The following is a 19,079-nucleotide window of genomic DNA, read 5'->3' as shown; positions in this document are numbered from 1 at the left end:
TAACATCAGTGTAGCTAAATGTGTTAAGTATTTGTGTTTTATTGGCAACATGCATTAATATGGAATTTCTGTGAATGTGTGCACAGTCAAACCCAAGATAAATACGATATAGGAATTAACTATATAAAACATGGACAAATTATTCAATATGTATCTTTTCTGAACTATAGGTAAGAGAAGTGAGCATGAAAGCCAGTGTGAATTTATCCCAGTGCCTTGTCCAAACAATCCAAGTCAGTGTGGGAAGTTTCGTAAACGAGAACTAGATGAACATGAAACAATCTGCCCCTTCATGCCATGTGGTCATAGAGATAAAGGTATGTCTTGCCTTATGAGAAGCATTAAAGTGCCACTTGTGAGTGTTTTGAGAAATATTCCGATTCTTTATAATTTGGTCCTCATGTTATGACATTGGTCATTATAAGGCATCAATCAACATGGAACAAGACAAGCTTCAAGTTCACAATCACCAAATTTGTTGTAATTATTAAAATGAATGGCCATCTGAAAATTGTTTTTGTTTGGAGATTGTATGTACCAGCATAGATGTAACTTGCATTAAAAAGAATTACCAGTTTTTGATGTTTTACATTATTTGAAGCTGCATTAGCAGTTCATTAAATCATGTAGACAGTGAATATTCAAACCAGCAGTACTGCATCTATTGCATCTGTCTTTCAGGCTGTGAGTTTGTCAGTCAGAAGGACCATGTCGCAGAGCATATGAAATTGTGTGGTTACCGTGGTTTTCAGAAACCTGGAAGTGTTCAGGACATGAAGGAATATGTAAGATTAGTAGGAATATTGTTGTTGTTATTGTTGCTGTAGGGTTTTACACCATCTTTCAGTACAAGATAGGCTATGCATGGTGGCCAGTATAAATGGTGGAGGAAGAACCCGGGAAAACCCAGGAAAGAACCACCGACCATGAGAAGCTACTGACAAGCTTTCTCACATACCCACATTGGCCAAATCTGAGACTTGAACCCACACAGACAGGTGAGATGGTAGTGATCCATAATGGTGAGTGCTTTAGACCACTCGGCCACTCTGGGCCCCTGAGCAGGAATATGACAGTTAATCAGAAAAATGGAAGATTGGTTGGAAAAGCCAAACAATCTTATGACAGTCTTATGACAACATAAACGCCAACCACCAAGAATTTAAAATGACATTTATGTCTGGAAAAATGTAGAAAAACCAGGCAACTAAAATAGTTGGTTGATTTTTATGTGAAGTTTTTAAATTTCAGCAGATTTACAACAGTAAAGAAGAGGTTTTTTTGGTATCAGTAGAGTAGATTAAATTTTCACTATATCTGTTGCAGAAGTTTCCAGTCCAAATGTGAAAGCACAGTCTTGACTGATTAAGCCATTAAATTCTTTGGTACAGTTTTTTAAAATAGTTCTTGGATCAAGGTATTTCTGAAATAACACATATAACTTTTCTTGAGACTGTATGTTTGTGGACTTTTTGGCAGTCATTCAGTAGCAGACATGAATTTGACTTTATGTGTGTGCTATATATAAATGTGTGTGCTATATTTAAATGTGTCTGCTATATATAAATGTGTCTGCTATATATAAATGTGTGTGCTTTTCAGAAATTCCCTTGCAGTAATAATGTTAAATTTCCAGTTTTGACCAGCTACCACAGCACTGAGGAAGCGAAGAAAATGGTCTTTTAATTTTTGTTCTTTTCCCTTCAAATGAAAATTGGGCTGCTTATTGGAAATATACCTTGCCCAACAATGAATAAATTTAGTTGCCCAGGCTAGATGGACTATGGAATTGTTCTACCAAGAATTTTCAATTCACATGTGGTACTCGTTGCAAATTTACATTAGGATAGAATATCGAAAGATCTGTATTATTTGCCACTTCTTAAAAACCCCAGTGGGATCAGTGACATAGAATAGGGTAACTGTATTCAGACACCTGTCATAAAAGGCGACTCGTGGACACAGGTGCTGTGGTGATTTTAGTTAGCATGCCTGACTCATGTTTGAAAGGTAGAGGGTTCAGATCATATCACCAGATAATTCAGGATCAGTTACCAAGGTGTGCCCTTGGGAAAAGCAATTTACTCCAGTTGCCTCAGAACTGAATAACATATTTGTGTTATGTGCTGAATGTTAAAATGAAAAAAAGCATAAATGTACATATATGTTGTAACTTTGAAATATACCTGTTGTTTTCTGACTGTGATGTCTTTAATCTGTAGGTAATGAAGATTATAAATGACTATTTTCAGTATCAGATAGGTTACAATCTTACATTACAGTTCTTATAAAACAGTAGTTGGGGTTTATAACTGCCAATCATGTTATTTACCAAACCATGTTATAGTGAAGCATGTAGTATATACTGAACCATGATGTACTGAGAAAAACAATATACTGAACTGCAATAAAGCTGAAATAATCAAAATTTGTTGAATAATAATGTTTTGAAAATGAAATAAAGATATATTTCTAAGCTTCAGATTGTTTTCTTTCAGCCAGTACTCTCCTACATTGGTAAGATTTTGATATGAGATTCACAGCAGTACCACCTTATGTCAGGAATCATGTACGTTATAATTAGAGAGCTGCATGTGTAATAAGACAAGTATGGAAAGAGTACTTTAGGAAATAAATGAGTTAGAAATTCACTGCTGTAAATTCTTACTGCAGATTAATTTGCAATAAAGCGTTCTCAACTCAAAGTGTCACTAAACTTTGAGTGCAGAGTTACATGTTGTTAAACAAAGGGTACATTTTTTATTAATAACTTTTTAGTTCACTGGGCCAAAAAGCATATGAGCTATGATGTTTCAGTATCCATTGTGTGATATGTGACATATGTTTTGCTTTAATTAAAATATTTGCTATTTATTAACTTTGTTCCCAAAACCATTGAATTGATTTTTACCAAATTGCACAGGCACCATTCCTCGCCTAGTGGTATTTTGGCCTGACGTCCATATAATGATTTACAGGAAAGTACTCTATATAGTCCAGTCCAACTGCAAACAGGATATGACCTCCACTTGCATTATGCTCTGACAGATCAGGGTCAATTGTTTGTTCTACTGATTACTCCTAACAAACTGCTGGGTATGTTCATTTTACATTTGGACTGGAATTATAAGTGAATATAAACAGTTTTATTCCAATCAAGTGTTCTTAGAAGATCTCATTTTGTAGATATAAAATAAATCTATACATTGAGTTGAATATTGTGTTTTATTTACGTAGGTGTTTTTAAATGGTTTTACAATTTTTACTGTCAGGCACATGCTGTGGAGGCCTCCAACAGAGAATTGCAATACCAGGTCCAGAGTCTGACAGACCGAGTCCAGACACTGGAATCACAACAGAGAACTACAGCAGAACAGTTGCAGGCTTACGCCAGGTAGGAAACATTGCTTTTGGATTTTCTTAAAATCTACAAGCCATGCTAAGCCATCTAGCTGTGAACAGCATAGATCAGGCTTCAGTTTCATCAGCATATTTTAAGGTTTAAGTTTGGATCTTAGACATTTGATTGGTCAGGTTTAAGTATGACTCAAATTTTGTCCAGTCAGATTGCTGGATTCAAGAATTAAGTTAAGTCTAGATTTAATTGCTGTTGGTGAAAACAAAGTCTGGTCTAGAAATCATAACTTTTGCGTTTGAGAATTTGTGTCATCCCCCATTCAAAAGTCACATTACAATTGTACATCAGTTTTTATTGGTCAGTCATAATACTCGTAGTCACATTTTTTAAAATTTCCAGTCCTGATTCAACCGTCACATAATTGACTGGCAAATCATGCTCTGGTAGACCAAGGATCTTCTAAAGGATCTAGATTTTGGGATGGGTTGATTCATTCAGCATAAAATAGGATGTTCCCAGTATTTCACTTTCAGGTTTTGCTTTGCTGCTTTACAGTACAGCAGCACTGGTAGGTTATTTGTTGTGGAGGTCAATTAAGTAATATGTGAAATGGTGGTTTATATCTGACCTCTGTGCCTTTAATTGCTGCTATTTAACTGCCCAAGGGATAGTTTTACATCAGCTCCAGTCATGACTGTTTACCGTTTATACATTCTACATGTAATGGGCATGTAATGAAAGTTTCTACATGTAATGGGCATGTAATGAAAGTGTGTTTTTTTTAAAGATTACTGATAATTGTGTTTTTTCAAAATGCGACCGTGTCGGGGAGGGGGGTTACGAGTACAAAATCATATTTTTAGCATGAGATGCCATGCTTCAATCATATTAAAATCAGATCTCACTTTCATGTAGGACAGTGGTAGTCTCATTTAAATTGTGCCACAGTGTGGCAGGTATGTCAGCATATTGAAAATACATTTACACATTTCATCAGCACAATCAAAGTTTCCTTAGGCAAATTAAAATAAAAAAATTTCTACAAGCCCAAGAGGCACCTTACTTAGAATATAGGATAGGCTTGATCTAAAATTTGAGAGGCCCAGGGCATTGTGCTATCAAGTATTTTTAGCACTGCTTATAATTTAAGAAATGAAAATAAAAAATAATTTTCGACATCTATCATCTGAAACCTTTACATCAGAAACTATTGGACTTGATTTGGACACTACCAAATATGTATTTTTTACAGTCACAATATTTGGGTAAGATATTTGATTCCTAACAGGCTATTAACCACCCAAAATTACCCATGTCTCTTTTAAGCTGTAATCATTGATCCGTATCTGCTACTGGCTAAAATACACAACTGTCCAATTTGTCACTCAATCAGATCAGTGACTTGATCAATGTAAACACAGCTTACTGATTATACAGAAGACCAGCTTATTGTTGACTAGTATATATTGACACTTGGATGGCAACAGATCACAGAAAAAATTAGCAGACGCAACCTGACGCTACCTTCTTTAATCCATTGCATTGCAGCCCAGAAGAGATAGACCTTCATTTGCATAATGTAGCTGCAGTATAAATAATTAAACAATTAAGTGTCATTTTCCAGCATGAGCTGAGTCTTATTATTTACAAGACATTTTATCTCGCAGTGGAGATGTCCAGGAAAAGGAAAGCTTTTTTTGTTAATACAATTGTGAGTTTAATGGATTCACAGAGGAGGATGTTGAAGAGGCTAAAGCTGTGCTATGGGGACATTTTTAACTCGTTTGATTTTGGTCAGCACTGGATCAAAATTGTTGAGGACTGCCCCACTGTTGAATGTAAGACCGATGCTGACATAGTCCTGTTCTTCCTTGGTGCCAATTTAGACCTTGATCAGCAGGAAGTAGGATTTACTTTTGACAATGACCAGGAGGACCTGCCAGAAACACCGGATGCTGTTTCTGAAGCTATATTTACATTTGAGAAAGGACTGATGTGGCTGGAAAGCCAGGACATTGAGCACTTGAAAATTATGCAGCTGAGAAATATCATAAACTTTGCATTTAAAAAAAAGACAACAAGAATGATCCAGTGTAAAATAACATAAAATCATGAAGTACTTCCAGTAGGAAATGCACATCTTGTGAGTCAATAGTGTTTTTTCTATTTGGAATAGTACATTTTGAGAACAAATGTATTTGTTTCAGACGTCATTGGATTTAAATGGATTTCATACATGTATGTAAGTTTGTTATTTTTTCTGTAATTCCATGTTCTGGATTTGCTATAAGCATGCTGCACATAATGTGAAGTCACTCAGTCACTAAGCATCTTATGTAACTGAAATTTTGAAATGCAAACGAGATATTTTATTGATAAAAAATGACTTGACATTACTCTGAGCACTTGTTACAGTTAGATGTTAATTTCTTTTACTGCAAAATAGGTGCAAACATGGTACATATCTGATTGTGATCTCCAAGTTAAAAAAGAATGAAGCTTTAAAGATCAGGCCACATTGACCTAAAGAGAAACCTAAATTTAATCATTTTTTTCTCCAAGTGATTTCAACATTTTTAATTACTTCAGACATCATACAGTTGTTGATACAAAATTATAACTGGCAGGTATATTTATGAAAATGAGATGTTTATGTCATTGCTTGTAATAAACCTATAGTATTACTATACATTTGACTGGCGTTTTTTGTTTACCCAGTCGAACATACAAGTACACTCTTCAGTTTTGATCAATTCAAGAAAGATTATGCAGCAAACTCTTTTCTTTTTACCAGAAATATTAACATTAAATTTGTATCCTTTTTTGCCAGATTAATACTTTTCACAAATTGCAGAATTGGCTGTTGACATGCTGACATCTGTATGGCATAATGACCTTTGAGAAACTGGATTTATTTCACTGCAGTAGCAGTTGTTTGTTGGAGCTATTTTTAGAACACTTCAGTATGATGGAATGGCCAGTGACTTGAATGTCGGACAGGTGAATGGGTACTTATAACTAACATCATAGTGTACTCTAGTATGTTGGTCAGGTTGTTATTAATGATGTATGATTAAAATACGAATTGAATGTCTCAGTGCATTTTTACTCTACAATAAAAGGTAATGACTCAAATGTTTGATGTAATGTCACTTGACTAGGCGATGCATATATCAAGTGTCATCACGATCAAAACAGGCTATAACAGTGTTACCCCGCTATAGCGCGCTGTGTTATAAGACAAATTCGGAAATATAACACAGTCGTGGTGTGGCTTCCAAAATTTCATATATATGTCATCACGATCAAAACAGGCTATTACTAGCTTTGTTCTGCCATTAGGTTAATAGGATAATATTAACTCTAGTAACTGCTCACCTGTGAAAGAAAACAAACAGGTCATCATTTAATGTATTCTTGATTGTTATATCTTTTTTTGAATGATTTAAATTTTGAAAATGCATGCCAGGATGATTCATAGAGTGATTCATGCTACTTAAAAACACCAAAAACATTGCCCTTTGAAAAAAAAAATTAGATTATGCATAATGCACCATATTTGTAAGTCTTTCCTTAATTACTTGATTAAATCTCCCACAAATTAAAAAAATCATCCCTTTTTTAAGTGGAAGAGAATTTTCACCTAAAATGCACAGTTCTAGACCCATTAATAGAATGATATTATATCCTTACAGTTCCATGCAGACACAACAGAAGGAATATGAATACCTTCAGTCCATGTTGGAACAGCTTTTGACCATTAGGAACAAACGATCTGTGGGGTCCCCAAGCAATTCTGCAGAAGGAAAATCGTCCAGATCCAGTAAGTTTGCAGGAGCCAGTGTAGACCTAGCCAGCTTTGTAAATTAGTAGTTTTATAGGTCTATGCAGTTTGTATTTGGACTTGTCTTATATACAGGAATGAGTTTCTCTAGAATCATCTATTGGAGGTCATTTTGAATGATGTCTTTCTGGTTTGTACAAATGATGTTGCTTTTCCATCAAATTTGGCTGCAATTTTCTAAAAATAGAAAATCCTTTAAATTACTTCTGTTCAAATGCTGCTAAACAGAATTTTTCAAAAATTTTACAAACAGCATCTGGGCATGTAGGGCTTTCAGATTTGTACAAATGACGATGCTCAGACATTAAATATGGTGACAATAACTGAATATAGAAAAGACCTATTAAAGAAAACCCACTTCAACAGAATTTAACCACAATAAGCAGAAAACATCCTGGCCAGTAGGGCAGTAAGATATTTTCTGTGCAAATGATGCTGTTCAGCTAGCAGAAGACCTTGAAATGACTTCTCAGAGCAGAATTTGATCAAATTCTAGAGAAAGTATTTTGGCATGAAGGCTTTACAGACTTGTGTAAACTTCTAAGAGCAGAATTTGATCAAATCCTAGAGAAGGCATTTTGCCATGAGGGCTTTACGGACTTGTGCAGACTTCTCAGAGCAGAATTTGATCAAAGTCTAGAGAAAGTATTTTGGCATGAGAGCTTTACGGACTTGTACAAATTATGCATATCTGGTATCATATATGGACTTGATTACTAAATAGGAAACTGTTTTAAAATGACTTCTATTTTTAAAATGTACTTAACATAATTTGGCCATATTTGGCAGAGAGTATCTCAGCATGAATGGTCTTTGAGTCTGTAGAAATTATGCTGATCTCCCATTAAATATGGCTTGAATAAAGACATAGTACCCTCATGAATATTTTCTTTGCTAAAAACTAGGCAATCCATTTATAACTTGAAAACTCCTCAACAGAATATGAGCAAAATTTGATATATCGCATCCTATCCTAAAGGTCTTTCAAATTTATATAAATTGTGGTGATCTGCCCTGAAATAAAGATGCCATTGTTTAAAATAGAAAACATGTAAACACTTCATTTCAAAAACCTGCTGAACAGAAACTGACCACCTTAGACAAAAAAGCATGCTTGCACTGAGTTCTTTTTTATACAGAGCAACTGATGTGTAATTATATAGAAAGGAAGATATCCAAAGTAAAGAAACCTTGAAACAGTTTTTTTAATAACATATGCAATCAACAGTGTTTGATGAAATTTTACTGAAAGAATCCTTCTGACCCAGATTTCTTTGCATTTGGTCATTCATCATTGTCTGCCAGGTGAATGATCTTGGGCCTTTTGAAAAGTGCAGTATATTTAAACATGTATGTTTTGGTAAAAAAAATGAGCCTTTATAAAATGTTTGGCCATCATATAGAGGGTCACATAATCAGTGCAAATTGGTGAAATTTATATTTTTATTTCTTTAAAAGTTTCAGTATTGGAGAGAGTGATCGGCTGAATATGTAAACCTTTCAACATTAATTTCCGGTGAAATGTATGAAACCTAAATGACCATTATAAATCTAGCTAACCATTATTAGTAGTTGACTATCATGTGAATAGTATTGCTAATACAGGTTTATAATATATGAAATAGGTTTGATGCATCATTTTATGGTTATAGTCTTCATTTGAAACAGAAAAACTGGGACACATCAAAATGTATTTCAACAATCTGTATCCTTACATAAAGGATAGTAATGTTATTATCATAAATTTAAGTGACCGTGAGTCAGAATCTCTGACGGATTCAGTAATTCCATTCTTAGATCTTAGAAAAATTAATTATAGAGCAATGACAACAACAGTAACATCAAGAAAGCATCTTAATGCAAAATTAATTAGTAAGTGAGATCACCATATACAGTTCGTATTCATTTATAAGTTAAATCCAACTGCAAACATCATAGACCTGATTTACTGTAGCATAATGTGCCAGGAGATTAGGTTCTGTTTTGCTTGTTCAACTGGTTATTCCTAACAAACTGCGTTGTCTTGGATCAGCTGGCATAGTTTGTGGTGACAAATGTAGTTCGATACAGTTCCAGGTAAGACTAGATTTATAGGTAAGTATATGCTGTAATATATTCCATTAGTATTACATTAGTATCACATTTGTATTACATTAGTATCACATTAGTATTCCATTTGTATTACATTAGTATCACATTAGTATTACATTTATTTCTTATGTTTCTTAATATTGATTTGGAATGCAAGTATTAGGAACAGTTACGTGATGATACTTTTAAGAAACAGACTGGTATGTTCAATTTTGACATTGTATTGATTTGTCCATTATAGATATAGTGTATCATTCAAGATGCAAGCTTGGTAAGCATTGCACAAATTGGATATTTTTTAAAAACTGAATGAAATGTACTTATCTTGTGATGTGAATTATATCAAAAAGACAATAGTATGACTTTTTTAGGAGAATTGCATGTACTTTTCATATTATTGGAGTGTTTGCACAACTTGGCTCTTGATCTGTATAATTTATCTTCTTTATATTGTGACTTATGGAGATTCTTTCTTATAGGATTTCATCATTGCCACTACCATATTTGCCAGTCTGTAAAATGCACCCAACCATGAACATTGTAAACCCAGTTCTACCCTTGTATAATACATTGGCAGATATCAGGCTCTTGTTCATTGTGCACACAGTCAAACAGCATTGACCCTAATCTTAGAGTACAGTAGTGAGCCAGCAAATCAGGGTCTATCCTCTTAAATTCTGTAAATGGTTTCATTCAAACAGCATTGACCCTAATCTTCAGGTGCATCATTAGAAGGCAGATCATGGTCTTTACTGTAAATTCTATCATTTCAATAAAATAGCATTGAATCTGATCTTCAGGTGCATTTCATATGGCAGTTCAGGGTCTACTGGTGTACTGTTCATTGTGTCGATGATTTCAGTCCTGTAGTATTGACTTCAATCTTCAGGTACATTATGAAATGCATGTCAGGTGTCTGATGCTTTACCAACTGAGTTACCACATCTCCTCCATTGTAAAAAGAAAAAGTTCTCATACCCAACTGCACGTTACAATGTAAAGTGATGTTAGATCAAGGGAAGAAACAGTTTCCAAAAATAATGGTTGCCAACTGGACTAAAAATATAGTTACCCAGCAAAGACATCTGGTTGTATTATTAAATCTTTTTTAATGGTAATTCCAGTTAAATAGATGTTTAACAATGATTTAAAATTTAGCATTGGATTTCATGCACAGTATGTGAAAATGAAGGCCAAAATTCCTGTTTCAGTTATTAATCTGCATCTTATACTTATTTTAAACTCTTAATATATCAAAAGCTGGTTATCTAGGTCTTTAAACCCTTAACATATCAAAAGCTGGTTATCCAACAAGTCTAACATATCAAAAGCTGGTTGTCCAGCAGGTCTTTGACTTTGAGTCAGTTTATTACCCAACTTTACTTGTTAGTTGTCCCAAGCAATTTGGTAACATAATTTTCTACCCAAGCCATGAATTAAATGGCAAATCAATTCATTCAGAATTGTGTCCCAGCCAATATGCATATCGTTTCATCTTATGACTGATTTGAATAAAATATTGTCTTTTAAGCATGAACTGTTGCCATGTGACTGAAAGATTCCATATCACTCATGTTATAGAAATATTCTAAACAATATCCATCTTTCTTAATATTTTTTCTTTTGGTTTCTTCTTGGCCAGTTTTGAACTTGACCAGTCCTTTTATCATAATGCAGACTATTTGACTAATTTTGAACTTGACCAGTCCATATATCATAATTCAGACGATTTGGTCTATTTTTAATATTTTAACCATTGATAGATCATAATATAGACTATCTGGTCTGTTTTTAACTTGACCATTCCACATATCTTAAGACAGATACAGATTACCAGTCTATATAACATAATATGGATTACTAGTCCATATATCATAATACAGATTACATGGTCAGTATTAAGTTGACCAGCCCATATTTCATATTACAGAGTGCCAGGTGTGTTTGAACTTGACCACTCCATAGATCATAGTTCAGATTACCTGGTATATTTTTAACTTCACCATTCCGTCTATCATAAGACAGATACAGATTACCAGTCTATATAACATAATATGGATTACCAGTCCATATATCATAATTAAGAGACATGGTTTATTTTTAAGATGACCTGTCCATATTTCATAATACAGAGTGCCTGGTGTGTTTTAACTTGACCATTCCATATATCATAGTTAAAATTACCTATGTGTTTTAACTTGACCATTCCATATATCATAGTTTACATTAACTGGTCTATTTTAAACTTGACCATTCCATATATCATACTTAACTTGACCATGCCATATATGATAGTTCAGTTTACCTGGTCTATTTCTAACTTGACCAAGCCATATATCATAGAACAGATTACCTGGTTTATTTTTAACTTCACCATGCCATATATCATAGTTCAGATTACCCATGTATTTTTAACTTCACCATGCCATATATCATAGTTCCGATAACCTGGTCTATTTTTTACTTCACCATACCATATATCATAGTTCAGGTTACCTGGTCTATTTTTAACTTCACCATGCCATATATCATAGTTCAGATTACCTGTGTATTTAAACTTCACCATTCCATATATCACAGTTCTGACTACCTGGTCTATTTTTAACTTCATCCTGCCATATATCATAGTTCAGGTTACCTGCTTTGTTTTATTACTCATTGTCATATAATGTAAAAGTAAATTCAGTTCATCTCAGCATTTATGGATATCACAGAAAACACATATTAAAGCTTTATTTTACTAATGATTTATCAAGATAGTAAACATTTGTACATAAAAATGCAATAAAGGGAAAGGAACAATTCATTATAATATTCAAGACAGATATTGCATACCAATGACAAGCTTTATTGCAGTTTATGGACCAGTCATAAAAGTATTTAGACTGTAGCTTGGCTTTGGTCCATTTATTCATGGACTTGGTGGGGTGGAGGTGAAGGACCAGTTCATAATATGACATAAGGGTCTCATCACCAAGCATTCTTTGTTATTTTCATGCCCAGTAATGCTGCAAAATTAATTTACATACAGAACCTGATGGAGTGTTTCCATGCATAAGAAGGAGATTGTTTGTGTTTAATTTCTCATTTAATTATAAAACACTTTGCTGTAATATTTTCAAAACATTTTCACATGAAAAATCATCTGTGTTTTATAAAAGCAATAAAATGATGCAGCTTTAAAATTAATAAATTGAAATGAAAACTTATTTGTTGAGATTAAATCCACTGGCAGTCACTTAGATAACACAGAACCTTTGGACATTTCAAATTAAATAAACATCTTCAAAATGGACTGATGTCATAGGTGTCAACCCCTTGAGATGAAAACCTGTATGCCAGACCAATAAAAACCTTACAAAGACCAAAAAAAGACTTACATGAAAAAATGCATTTATACATTAAATAAGATCAACAAAACAACAAATGCTGTACACAAAGTATTTTTTACAAATATTTACATAATTATTTACATTTCTGAAACTTCCTTTCATTCTTTTTACTTATAACACTATCATCTTCGTTGTTTGACTGAGCAAAGACACTTTTGATGGATGCTTCCTCCTTCATTTAAAAATTTCTTTCATGCAGTTTTGTCATGAAGTGCTCCTCCACATCATATATGCCTGATGCCACCACTTTAATGTCTTTACTGCATATTTTATAAAAAGCATGGGAAGATCCTAACTTGGATACATCTACAATGTCAGGGAAGACTTTAATCAAATCAACCTGAAACTTGCCATGACCTTGGTCGGTGTCTTCAATCTTGCATTTCTTTGAGTTAGGCTCATCTATTTGATGGATGGAATATTTTAATTAGATGAAAGAAATATGAAGAATTTTTTTTTAAAAAAAATTAGATTTGACATGTGATAGAAGAAGATCTCCTGATTACAAATGTGTTACGAATTTATATTTTCCCCATAAACCGCAAGATAATACGCCAGGAGCTATCCAGATATTGAAATCTAACAGTAAACAAAATTGACACAGTAGCAGTCCAGAAGTTTATACATTGTAAGTTGTTGATTGTTTCTATTAAAATTGCATATCTGGTGTTTGAAAAGTTATGAATTTGCTATATGGTGTGCTGAATTTGGTCAAAAACTTGATATAACTTGTCAGTGTTACATATTTTCAAGCCATGAGAATGATATCACTCAGCATTAGTACTACTTCTGTCATTATGGCAATGCATCTTCCTGTTTGTGTCACATATTTTACAAACTTAATTCAAAACTATGACAGCACAATAAAATGCCAGTACTAAATTCAGCAGACTATTTATTTTTAATTAGTATATTGTTAAAAATTCTAATAAATTGACTTTCTCCACACAGAAAAGTCAGACGAATTACAGTTACACCATCATGACTGCCACACTATGTAAAGTATGAAAATTGATGTAAACTTTATGCATTTGATAGTAATAAGTACAAATAATAAACCAATAATGTATAAAATAAATAAACATACTACACAGGTAGTTAGCCAATATTAGAAATCCAAGTGAGCATCAAATTTCAGAGCAATACATGACAAGATCTTCACACACAGGAGTTGAACCATTAAATGAACCCATTTCATTATCAAAGGAAAAACGTGGTTTTAAGTATGATTTGATTGGTTGTTTCAGGCCACCCAGATCTTGTTGAATTCTAGTTCTAAAACTAGTATGTCCATAGTCCCGGATGCACACAAAACAGGAATTATTTTATTAAAAAAAATAAAAAAATTGTATGAAAAACTGTACAAAACAGTTGTACGGCCATACACTAATGAAAATGAAAATAAATATACAAATTACGGGTAAGCCATATAAGTTGACACCTGTGTGATGTCAGATTACAATATATACAGTGGTCCCTTGTTATACAGCTCCTTAGTGAAGTGCAGTCCCACATAAAACACATGTACAGTCATGGATCTCTAGAGCCTGGGTGGGCTGTGTGGTCTAAGGTACTCACCTTTACAGATAGGTCACACATCTCACCCTAGTCTGCATGGACTGAGTGGTCTAAGGTACTCACCTTTACAGATAGGTCACACATCTCACCCTAGTCTGCATGGGCTGAGTGGTCTAAGGTACTCACCTTTACAGATAGGTCACACATCTCACCCTAGTCTGCATGGGCTGAGTGGTTTAAGGTACTCACCTTTACAGATAGGTCACACATCACCCTAGTCTGCATGGGCTGAGTGGTCTAAGGCACTCACCTTTACAGATAGGTCACACATCTCACCCTAGTCTGCATGGGCTGTGTGGTCTAAGGTACTCACCTTTACAGATAGGTCACACATCTCACCCTGTGTGCGTGGGCTGAGTGGTCTAAGGTACTCACCTTTACAGATAGGTCACACATCTCACCCTAGTGTGCATGGGCTGAATGGTCTAAGGTACTCACCTTTACAGATAGGTCACACATCTCACCCTAGTCTGCATGGGCTCGAGTCTTGGCTCAACCAACATGGATATGTGGGAAAACTTCTCAGTCGCTTCCCATGGGTCAGTGGTTCTTCCTGGGTTCTTCCTCCATCAAAATATACTGACTGCAGTGTATAGCCTATCATGTGCTGAAAACGTGTTATTCTCCACAAAACCAAACCAAAACAAACCATGGGTTTCATTTTTGGGGTTCATGTTGTTTTGATTTTTGAACATTGTAAACACACATCTGTGGCTGTCTGAATGGCATTATAGCCAGGAATCACTGTATTTTGTTGTAATTAATAAGTCTGGTATACATGCATGCCATAATTTGAACAGTATAGATCCAGATCTGCTGTAGCATCCTGCGATAATTCAGGGGCAGATTGGTCTTCACAATTTCTTTGAATAATAATTACATTGAAGTGAGAAATGTAAGCCCTGTGTCATGCACTGGAAAACAGTAGTCTGTGCTGCTGACAACTAAATACATGCAATACAAGGGCAGGTGGTGTAAATTATGTACATGCAAAAGAAGGGCAGATGGTCTAAATTATATACATGCAAAATAAGGGCAGGTGGTCTAAATTATATACATGCAAAAGAAGGGCAGATGGTCTAAATTATATACATGCAAAAGAAGGGCAGATGGTCTAAATTATATACATGCAAAAGAAGGGCAGATGGTCTAAATTATATACATGCAAAATAAGGGCAGATAGTCTAAATTATATACATGCAAAAGAAGGGCAGATGGTCTAAATTATATACATGCAAAACAAGGGTAGATGGTCTAAAATATATACATGCAGAAGAAGGGCAGATGGTCTAAATTATATACATGCAAAAGAAGAAGGGCAGATGGTCTAAATTATATACATGCAAAATAAGGGCAGATGGTCTAAATTATGTACATGCAAAACAAGGGTAGATAGTCTAAATTATATACATACAAAACAAGGGTAGATGGTCTAAAATATATACATGCAAAATAACGGCAGATGGTCTAAATTATATACATGCAAAAGAAGGGCAGATGGTCTAAATTATATACATGCAAAAGAAGGGCAGATGGTCTAAATTATATACATGCAAAACAAGGGTAGATGGTGTAAAATATATACATGCAAAACAAGGGTAGATGGTGTAAAATATATACATGCAAAACAAGGGCAGATGGTGTAATGTATATACTTCTTATGGCAGGTTCTTTCAGGAAGTCTCTGTCAAGCAGCCCAACTTCTGCACATAGGATAGAAAGCTGGCAAATGCCATTCCAGTTCAAATGTATTGGAACTCTCAGGTAAAGATGAAAAATAATGGTAAATGCTAATTTTTATTTCTAATTGCAAAGTGTTTACTTACATCAAAATAGTTAATGATATTTCAGTGGAACTCTTGGGCACAATATCTCCTGCATTGTTCATAAGGAAAAGTCCTCACAATTCATATTTTCATGAGGAAAAGACCTCATAGTTCATATTTTCATGAGAAAAAGACCTCATGGTTCATATTTTCATGAGGAAAAGACCTCATGATACATATTTTCATGAGGAAAAGACCTCGTGGTTCATATCTTCATGAGAAAAAGACTCATGGTTCATATTTTCATGAGGAAAAGACCTAATGGTAAATATTTTCATGAGGAAAAGACCTCGTGGTTCATATTTTCATGAGAAAAAGACCTCATGGTTCATATTTTCATGAGGAAAAGACCTCATGGTACATATTTTCATGAGGAAAAAACCTCATGGTATATATTTTCATAAACAAAAAAGCTGCAGGATACATATTCTTCAGTTGTGTCCACAAAAATTCAGACTCAAACCCTAAGTCTTAAAAATTATGACATCATGTAACTTTACCAAGAATAATGTTTTGATAGATGACATTCCATGATTTCTCAACTTTGTTGTCTCATTAGTTTGGTAATGTCCCATGTTTGATTTTGATTGGTTCTTGTTGGGTTTTTTATGGTACTTTTAACACATTATTGACATTATCCAGATGAGGAAATGGAAGTTGAGTGCTGTTACTAAGGACACACCAAGGCAGTTATCAGACTTGCAACCCTTTGATTAACATTTTGACAATCTACTGAATTATAATAAAATTTGGAAGTTTTAGTTTTTATTGGAATTGGTTTGGTTAAGTAGTTTCCAAATTGTATGGCCAGAACCATATAAATTAATTTTCCATTTATAAATCTAGAAAAAATACAACATTCATGATAGCATTTTTTTCATGGTATAAAATGTTTTTGTACTTGTTGCTTTTATAATTTTTAATTATTACAGCTTTTATATTTTGATGCACATTCATGAATTCAGCTCTTGAAATTGCAACACAGCATATTGAGGGTGAGTGGGTGAGGAATAGTATATTTCTTTGGTGACAGTAAACTGAAGAAAACCAGAACACATGTAGGACACTATCAATGCTTGATTTCTGTACTATATATATACTGGGTATTGAACCTGGAACTGCATGATACAAAGAGAATGCTACACCTAAATATCTAGTCATATCACCTTTATATCATGGTCTTTCAGCCTGACAGTTGTTGCATAAAAACAAGTAAACATTTTTATGATAATTTATGCTTTCCTGTTTGTAGGGGTCACCAGAACATTGTATGGTGTTTGGCAAACCACAGAAGCAAACTATTCAGCTCAGGGGCAGACAGTGTTATCAAAATCTGGGATCTAGAGAACCTGGCTCAGGGGTGTATAAAAACCCTAAAGGGACACAATAAAGTAGTATGTTATATTATTATTTTTATTATTATTATTTTCATTATTTTATTATTATTTTTAACATCTCCCCTGCAGATCTGCATTCCTCCTGAATCCAGTTTAGGATGATTACACAGAATGAAATTAGATAGGCATATCTATTATGTATATATAGATGACGAAGTCAACATATACATGTGATTTAAGCAATAAGATGAGCATTCTTCTGGAACAATCTCAGGTTGACACAGTTAATGCAACTTTGTTAATGTGATCATCTAAAAATATTATCAACCTTTAATAAGAACACAAATTAGTATTTTCCTATAGCTACATGCATGGAAAGTCTTACAAGTACCCAGCCTAGAGCCACATAGGTCAAGCTTATAAAGCAGAACAGAACAAAGCATCCTTCACCAAGTGTAAGTCTCTATGCACACAACTTTGAATTAGATTATAGAAATCTGCATGCCTAGGAAAGTTGCGAGTATGGGGATTATTGTGAATGCCTACATTCAGCGGGTTCATGGAATGTTATTTGCTCAAGTGGGAGATGAGAGTCATGATTTGGTAAAAGCTGTACAGACAACACATCACATGTTTAACAGGTACAGGAATTACAAACTCCATAAGACAGCAATGCCAGGTGCAGGAATTACAAGCTCCATAAGGTATTTATACCAGGTGCAGGAATTACCTAAGGCAGCTGTAAAAAAAATGAATTATGGAGTCCATAGGCAGCAATATCAGGTACATGAATTACAAACTCCATAAGATATCTATACCAGGTACATGAATTACAAACTCCATAAGATATCTATACCAGGTAAAGGAATTACATACTCCATACAGTATCTATACCAGGTACAGGAATTACAAACTCCATAAGGTATTGATACCAGGTACAGGAATTGCATACTCCACAAGGTATCTATACCAGGTACAGGAATTACATACTCCACAAGGTATCTATACCAGGTGCAGGAATTACATAAGGCAGCTGTAAAAAGACATGAATTACAGACTCCATAAGGTATCAATACCAGGCACATGAATTACAGACTCCTTAAGGTAGCAGTACCAGGTACGGGAATTAAAGACTCCATAAGGCAGCAATTCCAGGTACAGAAATTACATACTCCATATGGTATCTATACCAGGTGCAGGAATTACAAGCTCTATAAGGTATCTATACCAGGTGCAGGAATTACATAAGGCAGCTGTAAAAAAAACATGAATTATGGAGTCCATAAGGCAGCAATACCAGGTACAGGAATTATAGACTCCATAAGGCAGCAATACCATGCACAGGGATTACATACTCCATACGGTATCTATACCAGGTGCAGGAATTACAAGCTCCATAAGGTATCGATACCAGGTACAGGAATTACCTAAGGCAGCTGTAAAAAAAAACATGAATTATCGAGTCCATAAGGCAGCAATACCAATACAAAGTACATGAATTACACACTCCATAAGGCAGAAATACCAGGCACATGAATTACAGACTCCATAATGCAGTAGTACCAGGCACATGAATTACAGACTACATAAGGCAGCAATACCAATACCAGGTACATGAATTACAGACTCCATAAGGCAGTAATACCAATACCA

General features: G+C 34.4%; 1 protein-coding gene across 5 annotated transcripts in view; it reads left to right on the top strand.

Annotated features, from left to right (window-relative positions):
* LOC149780109 (E3 ubiquitin-protein ligase TRAF7-like) overlaps nt 1–19,079 on the top strand; it is a 76,029-nt gene that overhangs the window by 15,793 nt on the left and 41,157 nt on the right. For 4 of the 5 annotated variants that reach the window (XM_089936883.1, XM_089936879.1, XM_089936880.1 and 1 more), the window contains exons 3-9: nt 171–317; nt 682–785; nt 3,273–3,394; nt 7,054–7,181; nt 9,535–9,564; nt 15,931–16,027; nt 17,342–17,483. In XM_089936883.1, coding sequence (XP_089793009.1) covers nt 171–317; nt 682–785; nt 3,273–3,394; nt 7,054–7,181; nt 9,535–9,564; nt 15,931–16,027; nt 17,342–17,483 — 770 coding nt within the window. The remainder of the gene's footprint in view (nt 1–170; nt 318–681; nt 786–3,272; nt 3,395–7,053; nt 7,182–9,534; nt 9,565–15,930; nt 16,028–17,341; nt 17,484–19,079) is intronic. The other variant, XM_089936881.1, reaches the window with a different exon arrangement.

This window comes from Sinohyriopsis cumingii, chromosome 16, assembly GCF_028554795.1.
Source record: "Sinohyriopsis cumingii isolate HCF-2022 chromosome 16, ASM2855479v2, whole genome shotgun sequence".
Lineage (NCBI taxonomy): Eukaryota > Metazoa > Mollusca > Bivalvia > Unionida > Unionidae > Sinohyriopsis > Sinohyriopsis cumingii.
This window is presented reverse-complemented; position numbering and strand designations above follow the sequence as displayed.